Here is a 20,799-nt window from a genome sequence, read left to right as displayed (position 1 = left end):
ACGTGTTTAACGTTGTATAAAGATGAACCTGTCAATCTAGCCCTTCTAGCATATATTTAAGGAAAACTCGGAATATCCTACGCTAAGTAGCATGCACAAATAAACAACAACTGATCCAATCCCTCATTTTCCCAAACATCTAATCATAAAGCAAAATGAAAATAAAATAAACATGTATTATTCTCGTATCCGAAACTATCATAGTAACAAAATTAAACAAACACATGCTGTCAGGCTTAGTTTACATGAAAATAAAAATTCTATCTACACTGCCCTAGTACCTTACCATAATTTACATATCATGCCATAAATAACACATGCGCCTTAACTGAATCGACGACTCTCGAGATACCAGGATAGCAGCTTACATCCCTGCTGATTTAGGGATCTACACCATGTTAATCACAGTATTAACATGTGGGAATGCACTTCCTTCTTTCTGCAGGCGTATCCATCATCTTGCTGGAAATAATTCACTGGAACACAGAAGACTTTAGTTGACAATATCTTCACTGCTTAATGCTACGAGCCGAAATACCCTTTCTCTTTACAAGATCAGCTAAGCACACTGATACATTTTTAATACACACTTCACTTAAAGGGTAAAAATACAGTTTGAAAAGCAGCACACGGTTCTTTACAGAAGTTCCTCACGAAACGCGTCTGTCGCGAAGTAGTGAAACAATAGCACGTCTCCTCTACACTTGTTACACAGCGGTCACTAAACACCGTCTTTATATATTGAAAGTAAACTCTGCCAAAATTATACCATTCCATTTACTCAAGAACAGTAAAATCTTCCAACTGCACAATTTAAAGTATCATTGAGAACCAGTTACTGTTACTGGAATAACACCACGTTAATCACGATCACCAATCAGAGTTTGTGCTTCCGCACTATTCAAGCATTTAACACAGTGACGCTCTCTTGGGTTACTGAGGAGGCTTCGGTGACGCCATTAATACTGGGGTTCCCGGGTGTCTGAACCAATCAGAAAATTCGTCTTATATGATGACACAATACTTATTGTGATACATTTACAAAACACAGTTCAAACACTAGCAAATCGCTTCCACCAATTTTTATATTAAATTTCCAAAAAATATCTGACTTCTGAAACTGTGGAAAACCGATTTCCGACAGAAACTGACTCTAGCAACTGAGCACGTTGGTCATCCTGGAATTAAGATTTGGCGCGGTGTGGCCTCCAGGTTTGCCAAAACCTTAAGTTCCCATTGGCTAAAATATCTTGCTTGGTCAGCATCTAATACACGTGTCGATCCTTGCCAACGCTTAGTTACGCCACCCTTTCTCACGGTCATACGGAAATATGAAGCAATATCCAGCGACTCACTGTCTTGCTCAACATCCGGTATCAACTATCTTGGGTTACGATGCTTTAACATGTTAGACTGTAACTTTTATGAATAAATTTTACATATTGGGTCAAATAATACTCTAATTATTATTATTATTATGGGCCGGCAGGATACGGGTCAATATCGTTGGCCACAAGATCAAACACCCCAAATCTAGTTAGGCAAGGTGCAAGGGATATGCATGCAAAGTAATATTTCATTTTTTAAATCAGCATTATTCAATCTTAAGGTTGATAATGGAACTGAAATACTGCAAATTGGCCTAAAAATAATGGAACAGTTCTTTCCCCTCTCATTGTTCTGGCAAGTGAGAAATACAAACAACATTGCCTCCTTCTAGACCAAGAGAGTTTGCCATGCAGTTACGGCTGCGCAGCTGTGAGCTTATATTTAGGAGATAGTGTATTTGAATCCCACTGTTGGCAGCCCTGAAGATGGTTTTCCGTAGTTAGTTTAACTAAGGTCACTGCTGCTACTTTCCCAATCCTACCCCTTTTCCATCTCTCCGTCACCGAAAACTTTCAGTGTATCAGTGGGACATTAAAAAATGAGGAAAATATCCTAGAGATGGAAGTGGGTCTGTGCTTTCCGGGTTAATTTCTGGGGGTGAAGGGTGGTCCAACCAATCTACCCCACTCAGTACCAAGATAATAAATATATTATGGCAGTCTTAAACTTCCACTCTTCCTAACACCTCCATGGCCAGCATAGAGGTTTAGGCCTACATTTTTCAAAATTTGTGTAAGGTTAGCAACGTTGTGTTTGATAAATTAGACATTGAGTTTTCAGGTTGTGTTAACTTCAATAAAAATCAATTTGAGACTTCAAAGATTTTCCAATTATAAGATTAATACAGTGGTTAAGTGGTCTATATTACGTGACATTGATTTGCAGTAGTACATATAGTATACCAACACTCATTTAAGACAAAATGCAGCAGCTGTAAAATAATAGTTGCTAAGATGTTTGCCACTTATGAAATCTCATCTGCAAACTGGGTTTTTAAAAAAAATACATTTAAAGTTGCTTATAAGGCTAGACTTTTATCATTAACTACTTCTTATGTATCCTTCATTGACAGGTTAGTTTCTATTATTGCAGAGGTAATGCCATCTGGTGAGTAGAAGCAGGAAAGATAGAATAACTTTAACAGCAGTAGTCGGTCAGTGTAATGTTATTGTCATATGTTTTAGGTGGTAATGGACATCGTAGACAGTCACATTTTGTATTCTTCCAGCTTTGCGATATTGGGGCATATACAAGGCTTACAACCCACTCGTTTACGATCCATTTTTCTCTCCTTCGAGTGATCATTCCTCGTATCTATTAGTTTCATGTCCGTATTGATGTTTAATATATACAGTTACAAAGATGGGAACTTTCCACTTAATCAATACTTTTTTTATCTTAATATACAGGACCGATTTCGACCTTCTTTGAGGTCATCTTCAACTGGTGACATAATCTGTTAATGTAACATATAATTATAAAATATCACTAAATCTAATAAAGAATGTCATATGATATGAATAATGGTGTTTTAGTTTGAATGTAGTGTTTTTCTCATGGTTTTGAAACAATCGTCGAAGTTGACATAACCTGCATTAGAAGCTTAAAACTTCACTATTCTACTCATTGTGATCATTCCTCCACATTTTTCTTCTCATTTTGAGTCGTCATTATCTTCCACTTCACTAAGGGCTGAATACCCCATGGGTTTGCATCTTATAGAGCGGTGTGGGTGACGTAGCTTTCGACTTACATTCCGGAGATAGTGGGTTTGAACCACACCGTCGGCAGCCCTGAAAATGGTTTTCCTTGATTTCCCATTTTTACACTGCGTAAATGCCAGGGCTGTACCTTAGCTACGGCCACGGTCACGTCCTTCCCATCCCTATCCCATTCCTGTCCCATCGTCACCATAAGACTTATGTGTCGATGTGACACAGAGCAGATTGAAAAAAAAAATCCGATAACACAATCACCAGTTTGACTGAACAACATTTCTCTAGATTCCTACCATTGGATTTTGCATTAAAAAGTCTATATTCATTAATATATTATTACTAGCTGATGTAGGCCTACCTGTGCTTCGCTACGGGATTCTCAGAAAGACTGACTTTGTAGTTTTCCTAACTGAAGTCAACATAGTTCATTACAAAAACGTCAGTAGGAATGTAGCGATTAAAAGCAGTGTTATCATATAAAATACTTGATCAAATGAAAATCCGCACACTTTCTCACTTTTAATGAACAGTACTATGGTTAAAAGTAACTATTCTCATTTTAGAACCCATGTTGAAGATAAATTATGATGTAAAAAATACAACAGTTTATTACAGTCCACCTATTCAATTAATACATGTCATAATTATATATAATTATGTTTAAAACTACCTATTCATTACAGAATTATGTATTGAAATGTGGATTGTAATAAACCATTGTAGTTTTACATCAGTATATATATTTCGTATGGCATGAGGATACATTGTTACAATTTGGTTATTTACAAATATGTACAGTTACACGGGAAAAAAAAGTTTTCATCTATACACACAGAACAGAACAGTCCAAAGTTCCAGAGCTGGAATGACCAGGCCGCAGACTGCCGTGAACACTCCTCTGTCAATATTCCGTTAAATATGCACACAGCTCATTCCAATCGGTGCCTCAGAGTAGGGATTGAATAGCTCAAATGCTATGATGAACCAGTATGTTACGTAGGCCTACCAGTAGCAACAAAAAATTTATGAGCCAGAGCAATGCATGGTAAAGAAGAAAATTATCTAACTCCCCAGCTACTTCCCACCAATATTCAAGCAGGCTGTTACACACTCGGTACGACTGGGGGAGTTGGCCGTGTGGTTAGGGGCGCGCAGCAATGAGCTTGCATCCGGGAGATAGTGGATTCCAACCCGACTGCCAGCAGCTCTGAAGATGGTATTCCTTGGTTTCCCATTTTCACACCAGGCAAATGCTGGGGCTGTACCTTAATTAAGGCCAAGACCGCTTCCTTCACTCTTCTAGCCCTTTCCTATCCATCGTCGCCATAAGACCTATCTGTATCGGTGCGACATGAAGCAAATTTTTTAAAAAAATACTCGTTACGCAGCAGTAATCCTATATATCGGAGATGAGTGGCAGCAGAAGTCACAAAGCACATCTCAACAACCAATGGTCAATGTAATGTTATTGTTGATAGATTTTTATGAGCTTTATGTATTGTAGTCCTTGAGATCGTCTTCTTTTGACTCTCTGTTATTAGGGTGCCTTATGAAATTATTTATGGCGTAGACTGTACTTCCTTATTCTCCAACTTTACATATCGATTTTCATTAAATTCTGTTTATCTATCTTCTCGTTGGTGCTGATATGGACTTGGTAACAAAAATCCAAATGCATGAATATCTCAGTGATCATAGCCGGTACGGTAACAATGTATAAGACATAAATGATCGGAAATTTAATATTATATAACTTCAGTTATGTAGTATTTATCAATACGACCACTAATAACATAAATATTTCAGAGTTAAAATTTTAGGCCTTCCCCTAAACTACCATTTCACTCAGTGTGAATAAAATTATTTATGGTCTAGATTGTAACGACTTATTCCCTGACTTTGTATGCCGATTTTCATTAAATTCTCTTCAGCCTTTTTCTTGTGATGCATATACATACAGACAGACAGAACGTTAAATTAAAAAGTGTATTTCCTTGTTGCTGTGGACACGACTGATACAGAAATACCATTGTTTTTAAATTCTGAGCAGTGTACAGACAAAACTCTTATTTTATATATATGTAGATCACTCATTCTATAAAATTGTATCTGATATAATACGGTATAAAGAAGTTATTTATTTATTTATTTATTTATTTATTTATTTATTTATTTATTTATTTGTGGTTATGTACAAGTTGTAGATAAATATTTCCAGGATTTGTTAGAAGTTTGTGAACAATATAATAATCCTAGATATATCCATTATGACTTCCTCGTTCCGTTACCTGCTACCCCTGAACTTTAATACTAAGTATTGAGAAATTATTTTCCTAGTGATAAACAGTCAAAAATTGAACTGAGCCTGCTTTCTACTTTTGTATACCTAATCCAAAACAGAAACAAAGTATTATGCGAAGAAAAATGTACTAGCATGATTTTAATTGTATTTTTATAAAATTATAGCTATACCTTCTATACAGCGAGCAGAAGGCAGACACAGCAGCTACTGCTTGCTTTAAAGCTATGTAGTGGGTGGTTTTCCCCCACTTTTTTTTTTTGCTAGGGGTTTTACGTCGCACCGACACAGATAGGTCTTATGGCGACGATGGGATAGGAAAGGCCTAGGAGTTGGAAGGAAGCGGCCGTGGCCTTAATTAAGGTACAGCCCCAGCATTTGCCTGGTGTGAAAATGGGAAACCACGGAAAACCATTTTCAGGGCTGCCGATAGTGGGATTCGAACCTACTATCTCCCGGATGCAAGCTCTCAGCCACGCGCCTCTACGCGCACGGCCAACTCGCCCGGTCCCCCACCTTTAGAGATGTTTGTTTTATGATAAACCTGGAAATTTACAACAGAGATATTTTGAATCTGGTCACCTTCCATTTCCAAATATATGCTGGGAGAGCGCCTTAAGTCTGTTGCCATTGAGGGACTCTAGGTGTGTTTTTTTTTCTTTTTCTTTCTGGGGGATAAAGTGTTTTTAATTGATGAGACCCTTGTCTAATATCCTGCAATATAGCAAAATGTTTTTTTAAGTAAGGGCAAGTAGATTTACTTCCAGTCTGAAAAACAGAAAGAAAAATAGTGATGCAGATTTTAAGGTGCACTCTACAAATTCTTCCATCTCTACCTGAGAACTTGATTAAACATTCCTTCCCAAAAAGTGAATACAATAACAGCATTAAAAATTATAAATTTTCACTTTTCATGTTTTGTAAATTCTATTGAAATTGTAACCCAATTGTATTGCAGATGCGAATGGTCAGCCTGGTAGGAGGATGGACTACAGTATTTTATTATTTATTTAATAAATATACATCTTTAATGTGGTAGGGCTCAACATTGTTGCCTTGGGTAAATTTGTAAATAATGTGCATATTCATTGGAAATCTTGCACTCAGATTTCATAATAGACTAACAGACAAGAACATATTGCATGGAGGACTGGAAGTAGGATGTAGTTTGATCTGTGTCTATCCTTATACTTTCCTGTAAACCACAGATAAATTGTACAGTGATACTTGCACCACGAGTTAAATCAAGATTGAATCCTGCAGCATTTATCTGAATTCTTGACTCCAGTAATTATATTTATTGCTGTAAACACTATACTAAGAATGATTCCCTGACGCACAATTAGCACTCATGGTCTCTTGAAGTTCTTAAACTGAAATTGGTGTTCTTTTGAGGGAGCAAATGTATGTGAGAGTGAGTTGTTCATCCGTACTCCAGAAAGTTGTATTTAGAAACACAATAGTGTTGTGTGCAAATATGCTATGCTGTAGAAAGGTACTTCTTTTTTTTTTTTCAATCAGGAAGTATGTCTGGAGGATGTGCACTTGGCATTGAATGAGTGGTGTTATTGTATGGAAATTGAATGTGGTGCCTTAACAGACTATTGTCTTCATTTGCATTATATAGGTGGGTTAATGTTTCTCTTTAGTTGACTCACCACAAATAACAACCTTGAAATTATGAGGTAAATTAAATATTTTCATAACGCAGGCCGCTAGTAACTAAGGGCAGCTATGCCTACTGCCCCAATTTAAGTGGGACACTCCCATATATTTCATCCTTCCTCCCACTCTCCTGATCGCCAAGACTGATCTCCCGATTTTGAAAGCAAATTTAGTACTACTCACACACTTTTTAGTGATAGATGGACACCCTAGTGCTGAATTGGTCGACCTCGGCAGTCTTCGAGATTCGTATTGGTAACCTTTGAAACACAAACTATGAATCGCTTGTGCATCGCTGTGTGACATCTGGCATACACTTTACGTACTAGTACTGTTGTTTACACAGCAAAGCCAAACTATAGAATTCATGCTTGGAACAAGATTCTCATCGACAAATGTTATATAATGTGTGCGAGACAGTTGTTGGCTTAAGATAATAAAGGTTTAGAAAATTCATATCAATCGATCATATTATTGGTTCAATTCAGATTTCATTTCCATTCAGTTGGCAGTATTACAGGAACCGCGAGAGCTCCCTCCTTACTCCTCAGCCCCGTACACACATCTATCACAAAAAAGTATGCGAGTAATAGTCTTTCATTTGCTTAAAGAGTTTACATTTGTCATTCTGTCAATAACTGAGAATAAATTGATGTTCGGTGGGCGTTATTTGAGTGTTCTTTAATATAACAGACTCCTAATGCGATGCAGACCATTTTATCAATTCAATGTTGGAATACAAAGAGTGTGACATTTTTAGTCCATTTATGAAAAGCAGTTTAGATCATTGCTTTCTGGACAATCTTTTAACCTTAACCCTTAAATGCGCAATTTTTTTAATTTCAAAAATTTATTTATTTTCAGTCACAATTATGATAAATAATCACCAAATAAAAGACAAAAATTATATTTTCAAAATCAATGTCAACATATAAGTGTTTTCCTTTGTTTTGCACATATGCAAAGCTGTGCAATTAAGTACATAACCGTACAGGTTCAAGTTCATGAATGTCCTGAGTTTAAGCAACAGTTTCAGCGATTGATTTTGGATTTGTTGGTCTCAATTCACACTCTACTCCAGCTAGTTAGCATGGAAATCCGTGAAACAATTCTTTTCCCTGTTCAAGCAGAGGTTCACTTTGCATTTCTTACACGTGATAAAGGTGTAACCCTTGCATAAAGGCATCTTACAAGTTGTACGTTTCTTATTCCACAGGGGCCAATGATCGTTAGAATCTTTCCTTACGTCAATCGATGGAATTGATGATCCTCGAAACTTTTTTCTATGTTCCTCAACGAAATCTGAACTTGGTCGACCTCGCCTAGAATTCTTTTTTCCAATTTTACACAGGGTTTGTGTAAGATCAATGCAAAATTGTTTCTGGTTTAGAAGCTTACCACTTGCTTGCTTACATTCATTTACTTTCCTGTACAGAATCCAAGCATTTATAACAGTTATGTCAACCAAGTGGAAAAACAGTCGAAAATACCATTTTCTCGACCTCATTTTGTTGTGATGTCTTCCCACGTTGCTGTCAAGCAAGTCCACGTTACCCATGTGTTTATTATACACTGGAACAATCGCTCCACAATCAATTTCAACGTGTTCCTTCTTTTTTCTGTCGTATCGCATGACTTTTGACTTTGGAATTTCCCCTACAAATGTTGATAAAAATGTCACATTGCAGTTATCCTTGAATGCAACACATGAAACATCAACAGAGTCAATACAAGTGGAATATTCTTCCGAAAATCCGCAAGGTTTATTTTTCATTTCTTGATCACTTGGAAATTTACAGTTGGGTAGTCTGTTTCTTTGCACAGTTCCAACAGCAAAAATACCTTGCTTGAAGAGATGAACTACTAGAGGTAGTGAAGTGTAGTACCTATCAAAATACAGTTTGTAGCCTATATATCTTAGTATTTCACGAGCAAGTCGAACAACAACATTGCCACTCGCTCCTAAATCAGGTTCACCATCAAGTCGAAATTTTGCATCATTCTCTTGCCCACTGTATATTTCAATCTTGTGTGCAAATCCCATGTCTCCACACAGCACAAAGTGTTAATATCCCCATTTGTGCGGTTTGTCCGTCATGTATACTTTCATATGATGTCTTACTTTTGTTGCACACATTTGTTCATCAACTGCCAGCCTTTCACTCATAGGAACAGATAAAATCTTCTTGTTCAAATGATCAAGTACAGGCCTAATTTTATATAACTTGTCATGATTATCATCACTAGATTTGGGTTGCTTTGAGTTGTCATTGAAGTGTAAAAAGCGGCGTAGCTTTTCAAATTACTTTAGGGTCATTGTCTCTTTTACAATATCTACACCTACTACTTCATTCCAGTAATCCCTCACATTAGTAAGTGAAGACACTGAACTGATAATGCAAATTCCCAGAAACTTCTGAATGTCATAATGTGTTACATTTAGGGCTTTGTTGGGATCAACTTGGCAACTGTACAGGTTAGTCTCGTCAGCAATCTTTGCTAGGACGTCGTCACTAAAAAAGTATTTGAAGAACTGATATGGTGACTGTAAATCCATTACATCATCTGGCAACACTGAATTTCCAATGAACTCCCGGTTTCTTTGTGAATAATCAACATTTTCTTTCTTCCACACAACTGGCCTACATTCCATTTAATTTACAGTGTTAGTTTTGTGTATTTTGCTTGATACAGATCCTGAAAAACTTGCATTTATACTTCCTGAAGACCGTGCTATTACTTGGTTGTTTTCATATACAGCTGTCTGTGTGCTACTTGAACTAGCATTTATTCCATTTGCATTCATATTAACAGTCCTGTGTGTTTTACACATTTGTTTTCTATTCTCACCTTCCTCAGAATAATCTTCTGAATCTGGGAGAAACTGATCAACATGAATACTCGGGTCATTATTACTATCGTCACTTTCCAATCCATCTTCACTTTCAGATGGACAAACTAATGCCATAATATCCTCATCCGTAACTAATTTCTTCACACCACCTTCAAGGAAACTCAGTATGTTCATTTTTACTACTAATAGTAATAAACAACACACTAAAACTGCGAAAGTCTCAGGCTGAATACTGGTTCAGCACATCCTAACCTCTATAAAACAACATTATGGTTTGAGTTACGATAGGTGCAGCTTTGCACATATGCAAAGTATATGATTATGTCGTTATACAAACTCCACGGGTATCAAATACGGTCAAAACACTTCCAGTGTCAATAATAGGTACACATTTAGTAATACACAATTTTACACTCCAGTAGATGATGCTACAGTTCATCAGAACTAACACAAACATTGCCTTGTCAAAGAAGATGTAGAATCCAGAGATGCATAACAAAGAGAGAGCATTACTGCTTCACTAGTGCCATCTAGCCACTTTAAATCCATGGCACATGCAAATGCACATCTCTAAGAATATACAAAGGGGAAATAACATTACCATACTTTCAAACAGTAAGCATAGCTAGCTTACAAAATCTCCTTTGCACATATGCAATGCTGCGCATTTAAGGGTTAAAATATGTTCAGTAAGTCAAGTGCTTTGAGGAATAATTTAGTTGAGAATATTTTTCTTCAGTATCCTTCAGTCACCAGACAAATTGTTAATTAATCGCTTCCACCTATTCCTGCCAGCAAAGTGTTAGGAAGTACAAAAGAAATCTACTTTAGAATGAGAATAGTTATTTGAAAACCAAGACAGGTGCTCTTTTTAATATCACATCACAAAATGAAAATTGCAACAGTTGTCTCACTTTTAAGGGCACTGGACACAATTTTTTTGATATTATAACCAATCCTTAATGGCTGGCAACCAAGCTTAAGGACACAAGACTTATTATCCCTCATTTTCCTGAACACTTTCTGACTGTTATTCAACACTGATAATCATTTGGCTTTCTTAGAAACTGTGTCCGGCATTGCTTTTGTGTACTTATGTGCGTCTCCTCGCCTTTATCGTCCCTTTCAGATCTCGCTTGTAGAACTCTTATTATTTTCGGAACCAGCGGTATAAGATTTGCGAGGCTTTCATTTTTATGCTCTTCATGACCATTCCCTTTCTTTTGCTGATTACCTTCAATTTTTCATAGTTTCTGACCCCTCCCACGTCAATTGGTCACAGCTTGTGAGAGTCAAACCAACTCGCAGCTCCTTTTTGTTAATATGCCAACTTTGCTAGTTGCATATTGTGTATTTTGACCTCACTTTTTTAGCCTGCCTTGGTCTTGGTCATTTATTACACCGTAGTCTGGAGTCTGTAGGTGACTCCATAACTGCTACATGTTTATTGCGAAATGACCGATTCATATTGTTCCAACATTTAGATCTCGGCCAACTTGTCACATAGTTCGATGCCTACCCTCCAGTATCCAGGCTTGAGGCTGGCACAAGGATGCATATGGGTATACTCCTAGTAGTGAAATTACAGCATTGTAGAATCATAATGTTTTATACCCTGGCATGGGTGAATGGAAAGAGGAGAGGGAGAGAAGTTGGTTCATTTGTGATACTGCGACTGCCTACTAAGCAACACATATCAAGATTACATTTTTTTTACTTTTTTTTACTAGAATTGTAGTTGTATTTTAAGTTCAATTTTAAGAGCATCCAACCCAGCCTTATTTCATTGTGATTGTTAATATGTAACTTATGAACTTGTTACAATTGCTAAATGTTATAAAATATGTTTCAATTCTATCAAAAGTTCATAACATGTTTTGTTATTTTCCAGACTGAAAGAAGTATCAGAAAAGCTGAATCGTTTTGGTGTGACAACACCAGCTGCACTTACTGCACTGAAAATACCTGTCAAGCGTATTGTAATTGGACCATCCCATTTTGCATTGCTCTTAGAGGATGGGCGAGTGTGCCGGATTTCATTCTCCATCATTTCTGATCGATTGGACCTTAGCAAGAATGATCCAAGCAAAAGGTGAGTTTCTGCTGAATGAGTATTTTGTATGGGTATTTGGTTGTTAATATTATTTCCCTCTAAAATAATTATTATTCATGAATAACATATGAGGGAGTAAACTAATTGTTTAAACATTTATATTCCTTTTATGACATCTAATGGTTGAAATAATAGTTTAGGCTTTCACGGCCTGCATTATAGTATATATATTTTTCGGGCCTGTAATCCGTGGTCCAAGAACATATGGTAGCCCCAATATTTCACTGGAAACTGCATTTGACATTTTCAAGGCTGTATATAACCTATCCTTAAATTTATACACTGCTGTGCAAAACTTAAGGACGAAAGTAACTGTCATGTAAGCTGAATGAAAGTTTAACCATACATAGGAAGAAGTGCTACAGTATGGTACGGTAGGCAACTGAAAGGAACATGCTTAAGCATTTGGATATCCTCACCCTATTCAAGAGAATATAGAGTGAGGGTGTGTTTCCACCTCAGTGGCATGATGCCAATTCCCAAGCCAGGTAAAAATCAAAATCTCTGGATAGTTATAGGCTAGTATGCCTTACAAATGGCCTTTGTAAGCTGTTTGAAAGGATGGTTAACATATTGCAGACCGGGTGCCCTTCACCCCATACACAGTCCTGTTCCCGGCCACTTCCTAACTACCTCCAAACTGGTGTGCATGCATTCAAATAAACAGTAAGAATTTCACTAACCTTTGAAGGACTACTGTGTACTTTTCTGGAGGCCTTCCTGAATAGTTGTTGAAATTCAGGTAGGTAAGCATTTGTTGAAATTTATTTCGGCCCATAGTTTTAGGAAATATGGGTGTTTCTATTAGGCGATCAGTTGGCCAGTAATCTTTCAGACACTGTTTCTTCACCTGCCCTATCAATATACACAAAGCAATTTTTTAAAATTTCCTTGCCAGTGACATTAGTCCACTTTAGTGTTTAGGGGATACGTTATGAGAATGTGAATTCTGCTCAAAGTATAAGTTTGTCTGCTCAGCTATATACTGAAAAAAAATCCTCACCAAGCATAAGTCTCACTACTTGTCCTATGTTTCCAGGTTCATTAGGCAGGAGCACCTTCAAAATCTTCTACCCTAGGTTCACTGTAGTCCAAAACCCAGTTGACAGAAGACACTACATTATTTACAATATTTAGAAAATTTACACCCGTAAAACAATTATTACACTCATTTTGTGCCATGCGAGTTCCACACCTTGAAGATAGGGCTATATCCTCATCATCACTTGAAACATTTCCGTTCAATGATATTTCATCATCGAACTTTAAATATTCAGCATCACTTGGACATTCGGAGCCTGTATCAGCACATAATTCACAAATAATTTCATCCCTGTCTAAACACGTGCGATCCCTGGACGCTGCCGTCTTGTAAATGGCATGGCTGTTTAAACTTTGTAAACATGTCAGGAAATGCAAAGAAAATCTATGATATGAAGAATAATCGAAAACAAATGCAACTGTCGATAGTGTGGAACCATACATAAGAGTTCTTTCACCCATGACTTCCAAATAGTTCTGGTGTATCTCAAAAGATAGCACTAAACTTCAGTCTGCTGCTAACACGAGATAACTCGGGACCGGTCCGCAATGCTCGGCCAGGCAAACATGAGTTTTCTCGGGACCGATCTGCATTGTGTTAATGGGCGTCTTGTGTGGGCCATGGAGAAGGAAGGTCTCTTGTTAAGTGTGGTTTTCTCACCTGATCAGACTGCAGAGCGCCATTCAGAAGGCCTTTCTCTGGAAGGAACACCTAGTTGCCGTGTTCTTTGACCTCGAGAAAGCTTGTGATACTATCTGGCGATACAGGATTCTCTCCACACTACACCAGTGAGGATTTCAGAGAAATTTGCCAACATTTAGTGAGAACTTCCATGTCCCTCTAGCTCTTTCAATTCCGAGTACGGAATGCATTTTCTCAATATTACGTTAAAGATTATCAAGTACCACAGGTATCTGTACTGAGTATCATGCTGTTCTCAATCGCTATCAACGACATAGTTGCCTCTGTTGAGCCCGCAGTCATTCCATCGTAGTATGTAGACGATTTAGCTCTACATTACAGTTCCGGAACGGTGGCGTTTACTGAGAGAAAGGTGGACCCTGCAACATGGTTTGAGATTTTCAGCAGCGAAAACCTCAGTTGTATACTTCTGTCGATGTCGGAACAGAGCTGCGGATGCCAAAGTGTCTTACTAGTGGTAGACACCTGCAGTGGAAGCCCCACATCCATCAGCTGAAGGTTGCATGCATGAAGAGACTTAACATGCTTAAGTTTCTCAGTGGCACTTCGGGAGGGGGTTGTGACCGTGCGGTGCTGCTATGTTTCTACTCGGCAACGGTCCTCTCCTGAATGGACTATGGTAATGCGGCTTATGGCTCAGCATCAAAATCTACTCTGAGCCTTTTAAACGGTGTTCACCATAGTGGAGTTAGGCTGGCAACGGGAGCTTTCCATAATAGCCCCCTTTCTCAGCATACTCGTTGAAGCGGGAGTTCCATCTTTATGAATAAGGAGGCAGCAGTTACTTCTCGTGTATGCTGCCAAAATTTCTGAAGTGCCGCTACATCCAAACTATCAATGCATCTTTAGTACCCAACTCCACCAGAGGTACCAAGACTGGCCAAATGCCACACAGCCGGTTGGGTTTCGAATTGATAACTTGTTTACATAAAATCAGCTTCATGGTCCGTATCGCACTTCAATAGATTCACAATTAAGTATTTATTTATTTTCCACCTAGTCGATACAATGATTGCTTAAGGCAATTTTTAATGGTCAAAAGTGGTACTTGTTTTGTATATTATCAACATCTTCAGCCATGTAACACTGTTTAGATGAAAAATATATAAAATTGACAAAGTAATGCTCTTTACTTTACTTTGTCAATTTTATATATTTTTCATCTAAACAGTGTTACGTGGCTGAAGATGTTGATAATATACGAAACATGTACCACTTTTGACCATTAAAAATTGCCTTAAGCAATCATTGTATCGACTAGGTGGAAAATAAATAAATACTTAATTGTGAATCTTCGATAACTTGTGTCGTGACTTAAATATAGATATCAGTGGTTGTCTTGATCAAACTTTGAGGTACCTCCATGGTTAGTTCTGCGACCGAATATAAGTCTAGATCTACTAAGTTCTCTCCAGTCTATTGGAACCTCTTTCTCGTAGCAGATTCATGACCTTCTAGCTGGCACCAGAATCACTTTCGCGTGGCTTTCAAGCCACGTTGGGATTGCGAGACATGAACTTGCAGGTGAAACTGAACGGTACTTTTACCTCCACGACCTATAAATGCACCTACAAAAGATATTTGTTCTCGGCTACGTCGAACCATTTGGCGTCTTGGGAGTCGGAGTCTCTAGCTATACAAACTCCCAACAAGCTGAGAGCAACTAAGAAGACAACTACCACGTGGCGGTCCTCTTTCTATCCTTCACAGACTCTAATCTTCTAAAGAGGGAAGAGTCCCTAGTTTTTTCTTGTGGTGCCAACTTAACTGTGGCCCACATCCTCACAGTGTGTGCCGATCTCTTTGGCCTACAGGAAACATTTAAAGTTAAGAATTTCATTGTTCCGTATTGAAGAATATCACAATTAAAATTGAAATGGAAATTCTAAGTTCCCATGAAGGGAATTAGATTCTTTTCCACCAATAGAGCATATCAAAAATCAGATCAAAATTAGATGGATGGCTTTTCCGGCGTTTGCTCTATTAACCAGCATACACCCCAGCGTCAGTGGGTAGGGTCTGACACATCCCACTCTGAAGAGTCTAGTGTCAGACCTAAGACGAAACGCTGGTTAATAGAGCAAACGCCGGAAAAGCCATCCATCTAATTTTGATCTGATTTTTAAAATTGAAATAATTGATAAGGAGATTCCACCTATTCAATACCATAGAATAAGAAATGTAGTGAATTGCATTCTCATTTAATAATAATTAGAAATGGTACCGGTTTCGATCCTAGTCCAGGTCATCATCAGCCGATTAAGAAATGGAAAACAATGCATAGGATCAGTAGAAGAGGCTATTCGTAATCATTGTGGGACTTTGCCTAGCGCTGCGTGTGCCTTGCTGTCGCTAGGAGAATTGCGCACTGTTTTTCTTTTGAATGACTTGTATTTTACTTCTTCTAAATTTTTACAGTGTCTACCCCCGTTTCATTTCCTTTTCATATTGCCTCTTCTCTTGTCATCTATAAAAATGAGGTCTGGGCCGAATGCACCCTTGAAAAAATGCACTTGGGTAAGGAGTACACTGTCTCGATAACGTTGACCCGGTGCGTATACGCCGTTCAATGATTTGGAGGTCGGTACGCCCATGCAGCATTATGCCTCCCCACACCACAACACTTGGACCACCAAAATGATCATGTTCGACAATGTTTTTGGGTGCATTGTGTGCCCCCACCTCTTGTCAGATGAAGGTATGTCTAGCATCGCTACTCAGACCGAATCTGCTCTCATCTGAGAAGAGTACGCAACCCCACTCATCGAAATGCTGGTGTCAACGGAGCACAGTGCATTGTATCTAGAGAAATGAATTTCATAAGTCCATATTGAACTTTGATTAAACCAAATAAAATAATAAGTGAGTTATTCCACCTTTTCACTATTTAACTTGTATTGAAAAGGTGGAATAACTCGCTTATTATTTTATTTGGTTTACACAGTGCAATGGTCATCGAGCAAACAGACCACTACCATGCAGTCACTGTGGACTGTGAAATTGGGTGCCTTTCAGTCCCGTTAAGTGTGGTTGCAATTGCACCCGCTGTTTGACGTGACTCTCTTTTTGTCTGTTGCACAATGTAACGGTCATCTGCTGCTGTAGTTGACGTGGTTAAACCCCTCCTCTCCTTCAGGCAGCAGTTCCTGTGGTTCGGAATGCTCTCCATGCATGTGAAATAACGCTGTGAGCAATACTGAACTCCTGGGCTACGCTCATCACACTTCACCCCTCTTCCAGTTTCCTGATGAATCATCTCCGTGTGGTCATGCAAATGTTGTCTCCGGGCCATGTAATGAATAACACTACCACAGTACACCGGAACAGCTTACTGATTGACTCGCACTGTCTTGTCCCCTTCCTTCGACTGCCTTGTTTTGTGGGGCCAGACCCATTTGGCGCCGTAATTGTGCCGACTTCACTCCAGGATTCTATGCACGTGTGGGAGAGCCTGTAACAACCACTTACCTTTCTGTGTTGTTCCACTGGATCTGCCTGGAATGGACGTTCAACTCTCATGGCGTATGCTGAATCACTACTTTAAGCTCCCACCACTCTCCTTCAAGTCTCTAATCTTATTGCGGCCGATTGACCTTTCCACCTGCCTTGTTGCTTCGCCCTGAAGGACTACTAGCTGGCTCTACATCACTAACATCGATCTGCCTAGTGTGCTGTGTGTTGTGAATGTGCTTCACATATCCGCCTGTGGGTTGGGGCAGTATACTAACACCCACATTAATCCCTGCCTGCCATCAGCTGAATTTGCCGTTGTTTGCTTGGGTTTTTCAAATGCCAATGAGGTTTGCGAAGCCTAGACTGCCTTTCATTTCCATTACTTTAATGCTCTTCTTTTTTTTTTATATGTGTTCTTTGTAGCTTGGTGCTTCCATCCCCCCACCCCTCACCCCCTCGATTAGGAGATGCTAAGCCGTTGCTTTCTAGTGAGCAATAACAACTACCCTCATGAAATATGGTTAAGAGAGATTTGGTTTACTTTGCCATCTTGTAGGCCTGAATGTCAAAATTGACGAGAAGACAGCCAGATGGCATCAATTTAAATTGTCTGTACACAGTAGCTGAGGCGATACAATTATTGTCATTATGATTATTAATTTAGGATAAATTATAACATAATCTTAATGAGAAATCAGCTTGAACAAAGCAAATTATATTACTAAGACTACATCCATCAAAAAAAGCTTATCGATAGCAGCTAAATTAAGACAATATAAAAAAGTCACACAGCTTAAGTGGCCCACATCCTCGCAGAGTGCGCCGATCTCTCTGGCCTAAGACGGAGTCTCGGCCTGCAGGAAACACTCGAACGCATACTAGCTGATGTATTACAAGTTGTCCATTTCATGACCGTATCGATGTTTAATCAAGAAGTAAGTATAAATAACCAAAGTTCTTTGGAGACTCCTTTGATAAAAAAAAAAGAACTTTTATTTGTGCTTATTGTCAATGTTTTTCTTTTCAGTTCTTTATTTATACAGCTGAACAGGACCACTAAGTGGTCGAAACATGTCCTGTAAGTTTTAATTTTATTCAATTTTGCCTGAGGCATTAATAAAGTATCGATTAGGTTGTTATTTATACTTACTTCTTTACTAGCTGATGGACGCGACTACTGCTGATCTCGTCATCCGCTTTATGTGCGACAGTGGACTTATCAAGGGTATATAAATTACAAGTGTTCTGTTACTCAGGGAACGTACATTCCCTGTTGATACGTTAGTAATCCTTTCGGCCTAATTCTGTAATTGTTTTTTGTTTTATTTTTTATTGCATTTCCAAATTCCTTTGTTGAATAAATAATTTTGTTTTATATTTTAAATTTCTTTTCCACTTATTTGTTCAGAGAGGATGATTTCTTCGTTGTACTTCCTCTTAAAACAAAAATCACCACCACCACCATCACACAGCTTGAAATAACTTATTCTCGTAAAAACATTTTTAAAAGTACTAATACAGCTGAAATAAACAAAATACTTTAAACAGAAAGAAGAATAATTAGAACATGCATATATAATAAGTTAATAGATGATGCAAAATAGCATTAAATAAATCAATGTATAAGAAAATTGAACTGGTATTGAACACGATTAGGAAAAAAAGTATGTCATTCTTTTGACATCTTATCAGAACAACTGACACCAGAGTTAGCAGAAGACTAATTTTTGCAATACAGAATAACAAGACCAAGATTAAGTGGATTACAGAAATTACAGATGATATTAAAGAACTCCATATAACAATAGACAAAATTTAAATTCTTCAAGACAGAGACAGACACACACACATGGACACACCAGGGTACAGACCAAGACTAATGAAAGGTCTGATGGAAGGGTGTTATGTCAAGCTGTGTGATGTTTTCAGTTGAAGAAAGGAAGGCAGCATCTCTCAGAATGAAAAAATAAATAGAATATGAAAAAATGAAATGGCGTATGGCTTTTAGTGCCGGGAGATCCCAGGACGGGTTTGGCTCGCCAGGTTTTATGATGTGACTCCCGTAGGCGACATGCGTGTCATGATGAGGATGAAATGATGATGAAGACAACACATACATCCAGCCCCTGTGGCAGGGTAATTAACCAATGATGGGTAAAATTCTCGACCCTGCCGGGAATCGAACCCGGGGCCCCTGTGACCAAAGGTCAGCACACTAACCATTTAGCCATGGAGCCGGACATAGAATATGAATGTTAGGTCTATATCGCAGAGTACTGTGAATCACTTGTACAATGCGCTCGTAACACACGGGAGCGACATACATATTTCGAATTGCGCTTTTAATTTCCCCATGAATATATGGTACGGATGTATCGTTTTGTAATCCTCGTATTGTAAACGTGTGACTTGTTTCTCTTATTAATTAAGAAAGTTAAGACACAGTAAGTCCTGTAATCCTGTAACCTCTTATTCATGGTGATAGCTAAGCTCTCCTCTTTACAGGTATGCTGATTTATTGCAAATTGGCAAGACATATTCATAAAGCATTGTTTTATAATGTTACGACTGTTTTACCCACTTTAATTTTGTTCTGATTGTGGTTACTCTTACTAGCATTCTTTGTTCCAGCAGTGGTAGCGGAGGAGGCTGCGGGAGTGGTAAGGTTGGCAGCACTGGGGGGAGTGGTGGAGGAGGTGGCAGTGGTTCCACCTCGAGTGGACGTCAGCTGCAAAGGAGTAGAGCCCGCATCATGCGCTCTAGCACGTCTCTTCGTGGTGGAACCGGCGGAGCTGGCTCGGCTAGTGGGCGAGGTGCTCCCGGTGTAATCATGGGTGCGGGAGGAGGTGGCAGTGCAGGTGGATCCGCACGGCCCATTGTACCAGCACCTTATGTGCCTGAGGAGTTGGTTACGCAGGCCCAGGTTGTGCTTCAAGGAAAGAGCCGGAATCTCATAATCAGAGAGTTGCAGGTAATATATTCTTCACTGTTGACATTTTTAACTTACTGGTATGATAGTTGCAACGTTGATTTACTTCGATTAAAATGAAGATACAGAATGGTAGTTTTTTCATGCATTTGTGGGTTTCAATAGAAATGGTAAAATTGCACTGCTAACTCCAGGAGGCCAAGCTTAACGGCTTAGGTTATTCATCGCGATGCTGACCTTACGTAACGTAATCTTCTCGTCTCCGGGCTGAGCAAGGTTCACATACTAAACCAAGGCCTATCAGGGCTGTAACACCATTGGAATATTATTATTATTATTATTATTATTATTATTATTATTATTATTATTATTATTATTATTATTATTATTATTATTATTATACAAAATCACACCAACCTCAACAGAGTCGAGTAGATATCAGCAAAATACCACGTAAGGTGAAACCTTGTGTGTGGTAATTTAGAATATTAATTACATAGAGAGCAATATATATTAAAATGATGCCTGAAGTACGAGTATGGGTATGAGTGAATGACGGATATGATCAACAGCACATGGTGGAGCATTGAATAGAAATTGGATATGGTGACGTGATATTCTCATTTAGTTATTTC

General features: G+C 38.4%; 1 protein-coding gene across 4 annotated transcripts in view; it reads left to right on the top strand.

Annotated features, from left to right (window-relative positions):
- hyd (E3 ubiquitin-protein ligase hyd) overlaps positions 1 to 20,799 on the top strand; it is a 544,651-nt gene that overhangs the window by 38,801 nt on the left and 485,051 nt on the right. For all 4 annotated transcript variants that reach the window (XM_067158035.2, XM_067158036.2, XM_067158034.2 and 1 more), the window contains exons 2-3: positions 11,817 to 12,017; positions 19,870 to 20,206. In XM_067158035.2, coding sequence (XP_067014136.2) covers positions 11,817 to 12,017; positions 19,870 to 20,206 — 538 coding nt within the window. The remainder of the gene's footprint in view (positions 1 to 11,816; positions 12,018 to 19,869; positions 20,207 to 20,799) is intronic.

Source organism: Anabrus simplex, chromosome 14 (assembly GCF_040414725.1).
Source record: "Anabrus simplex isolate iqAnaSimp1 chromosome 14, ASM4041472v1, whole genome shotgun sequence".
Taxonomy (NCBI): Eukaryota; Metazoa; Arthropoda; class Insecta; order Orthoptera; family Tettigoniidae; genus Anabrus; species Anabrus simplex.
The sequence above is the reverse complement of the archived record's forward strand: the minus strand, read 5'-3'. Positions and strand labels throughout refer to the sequence as shown.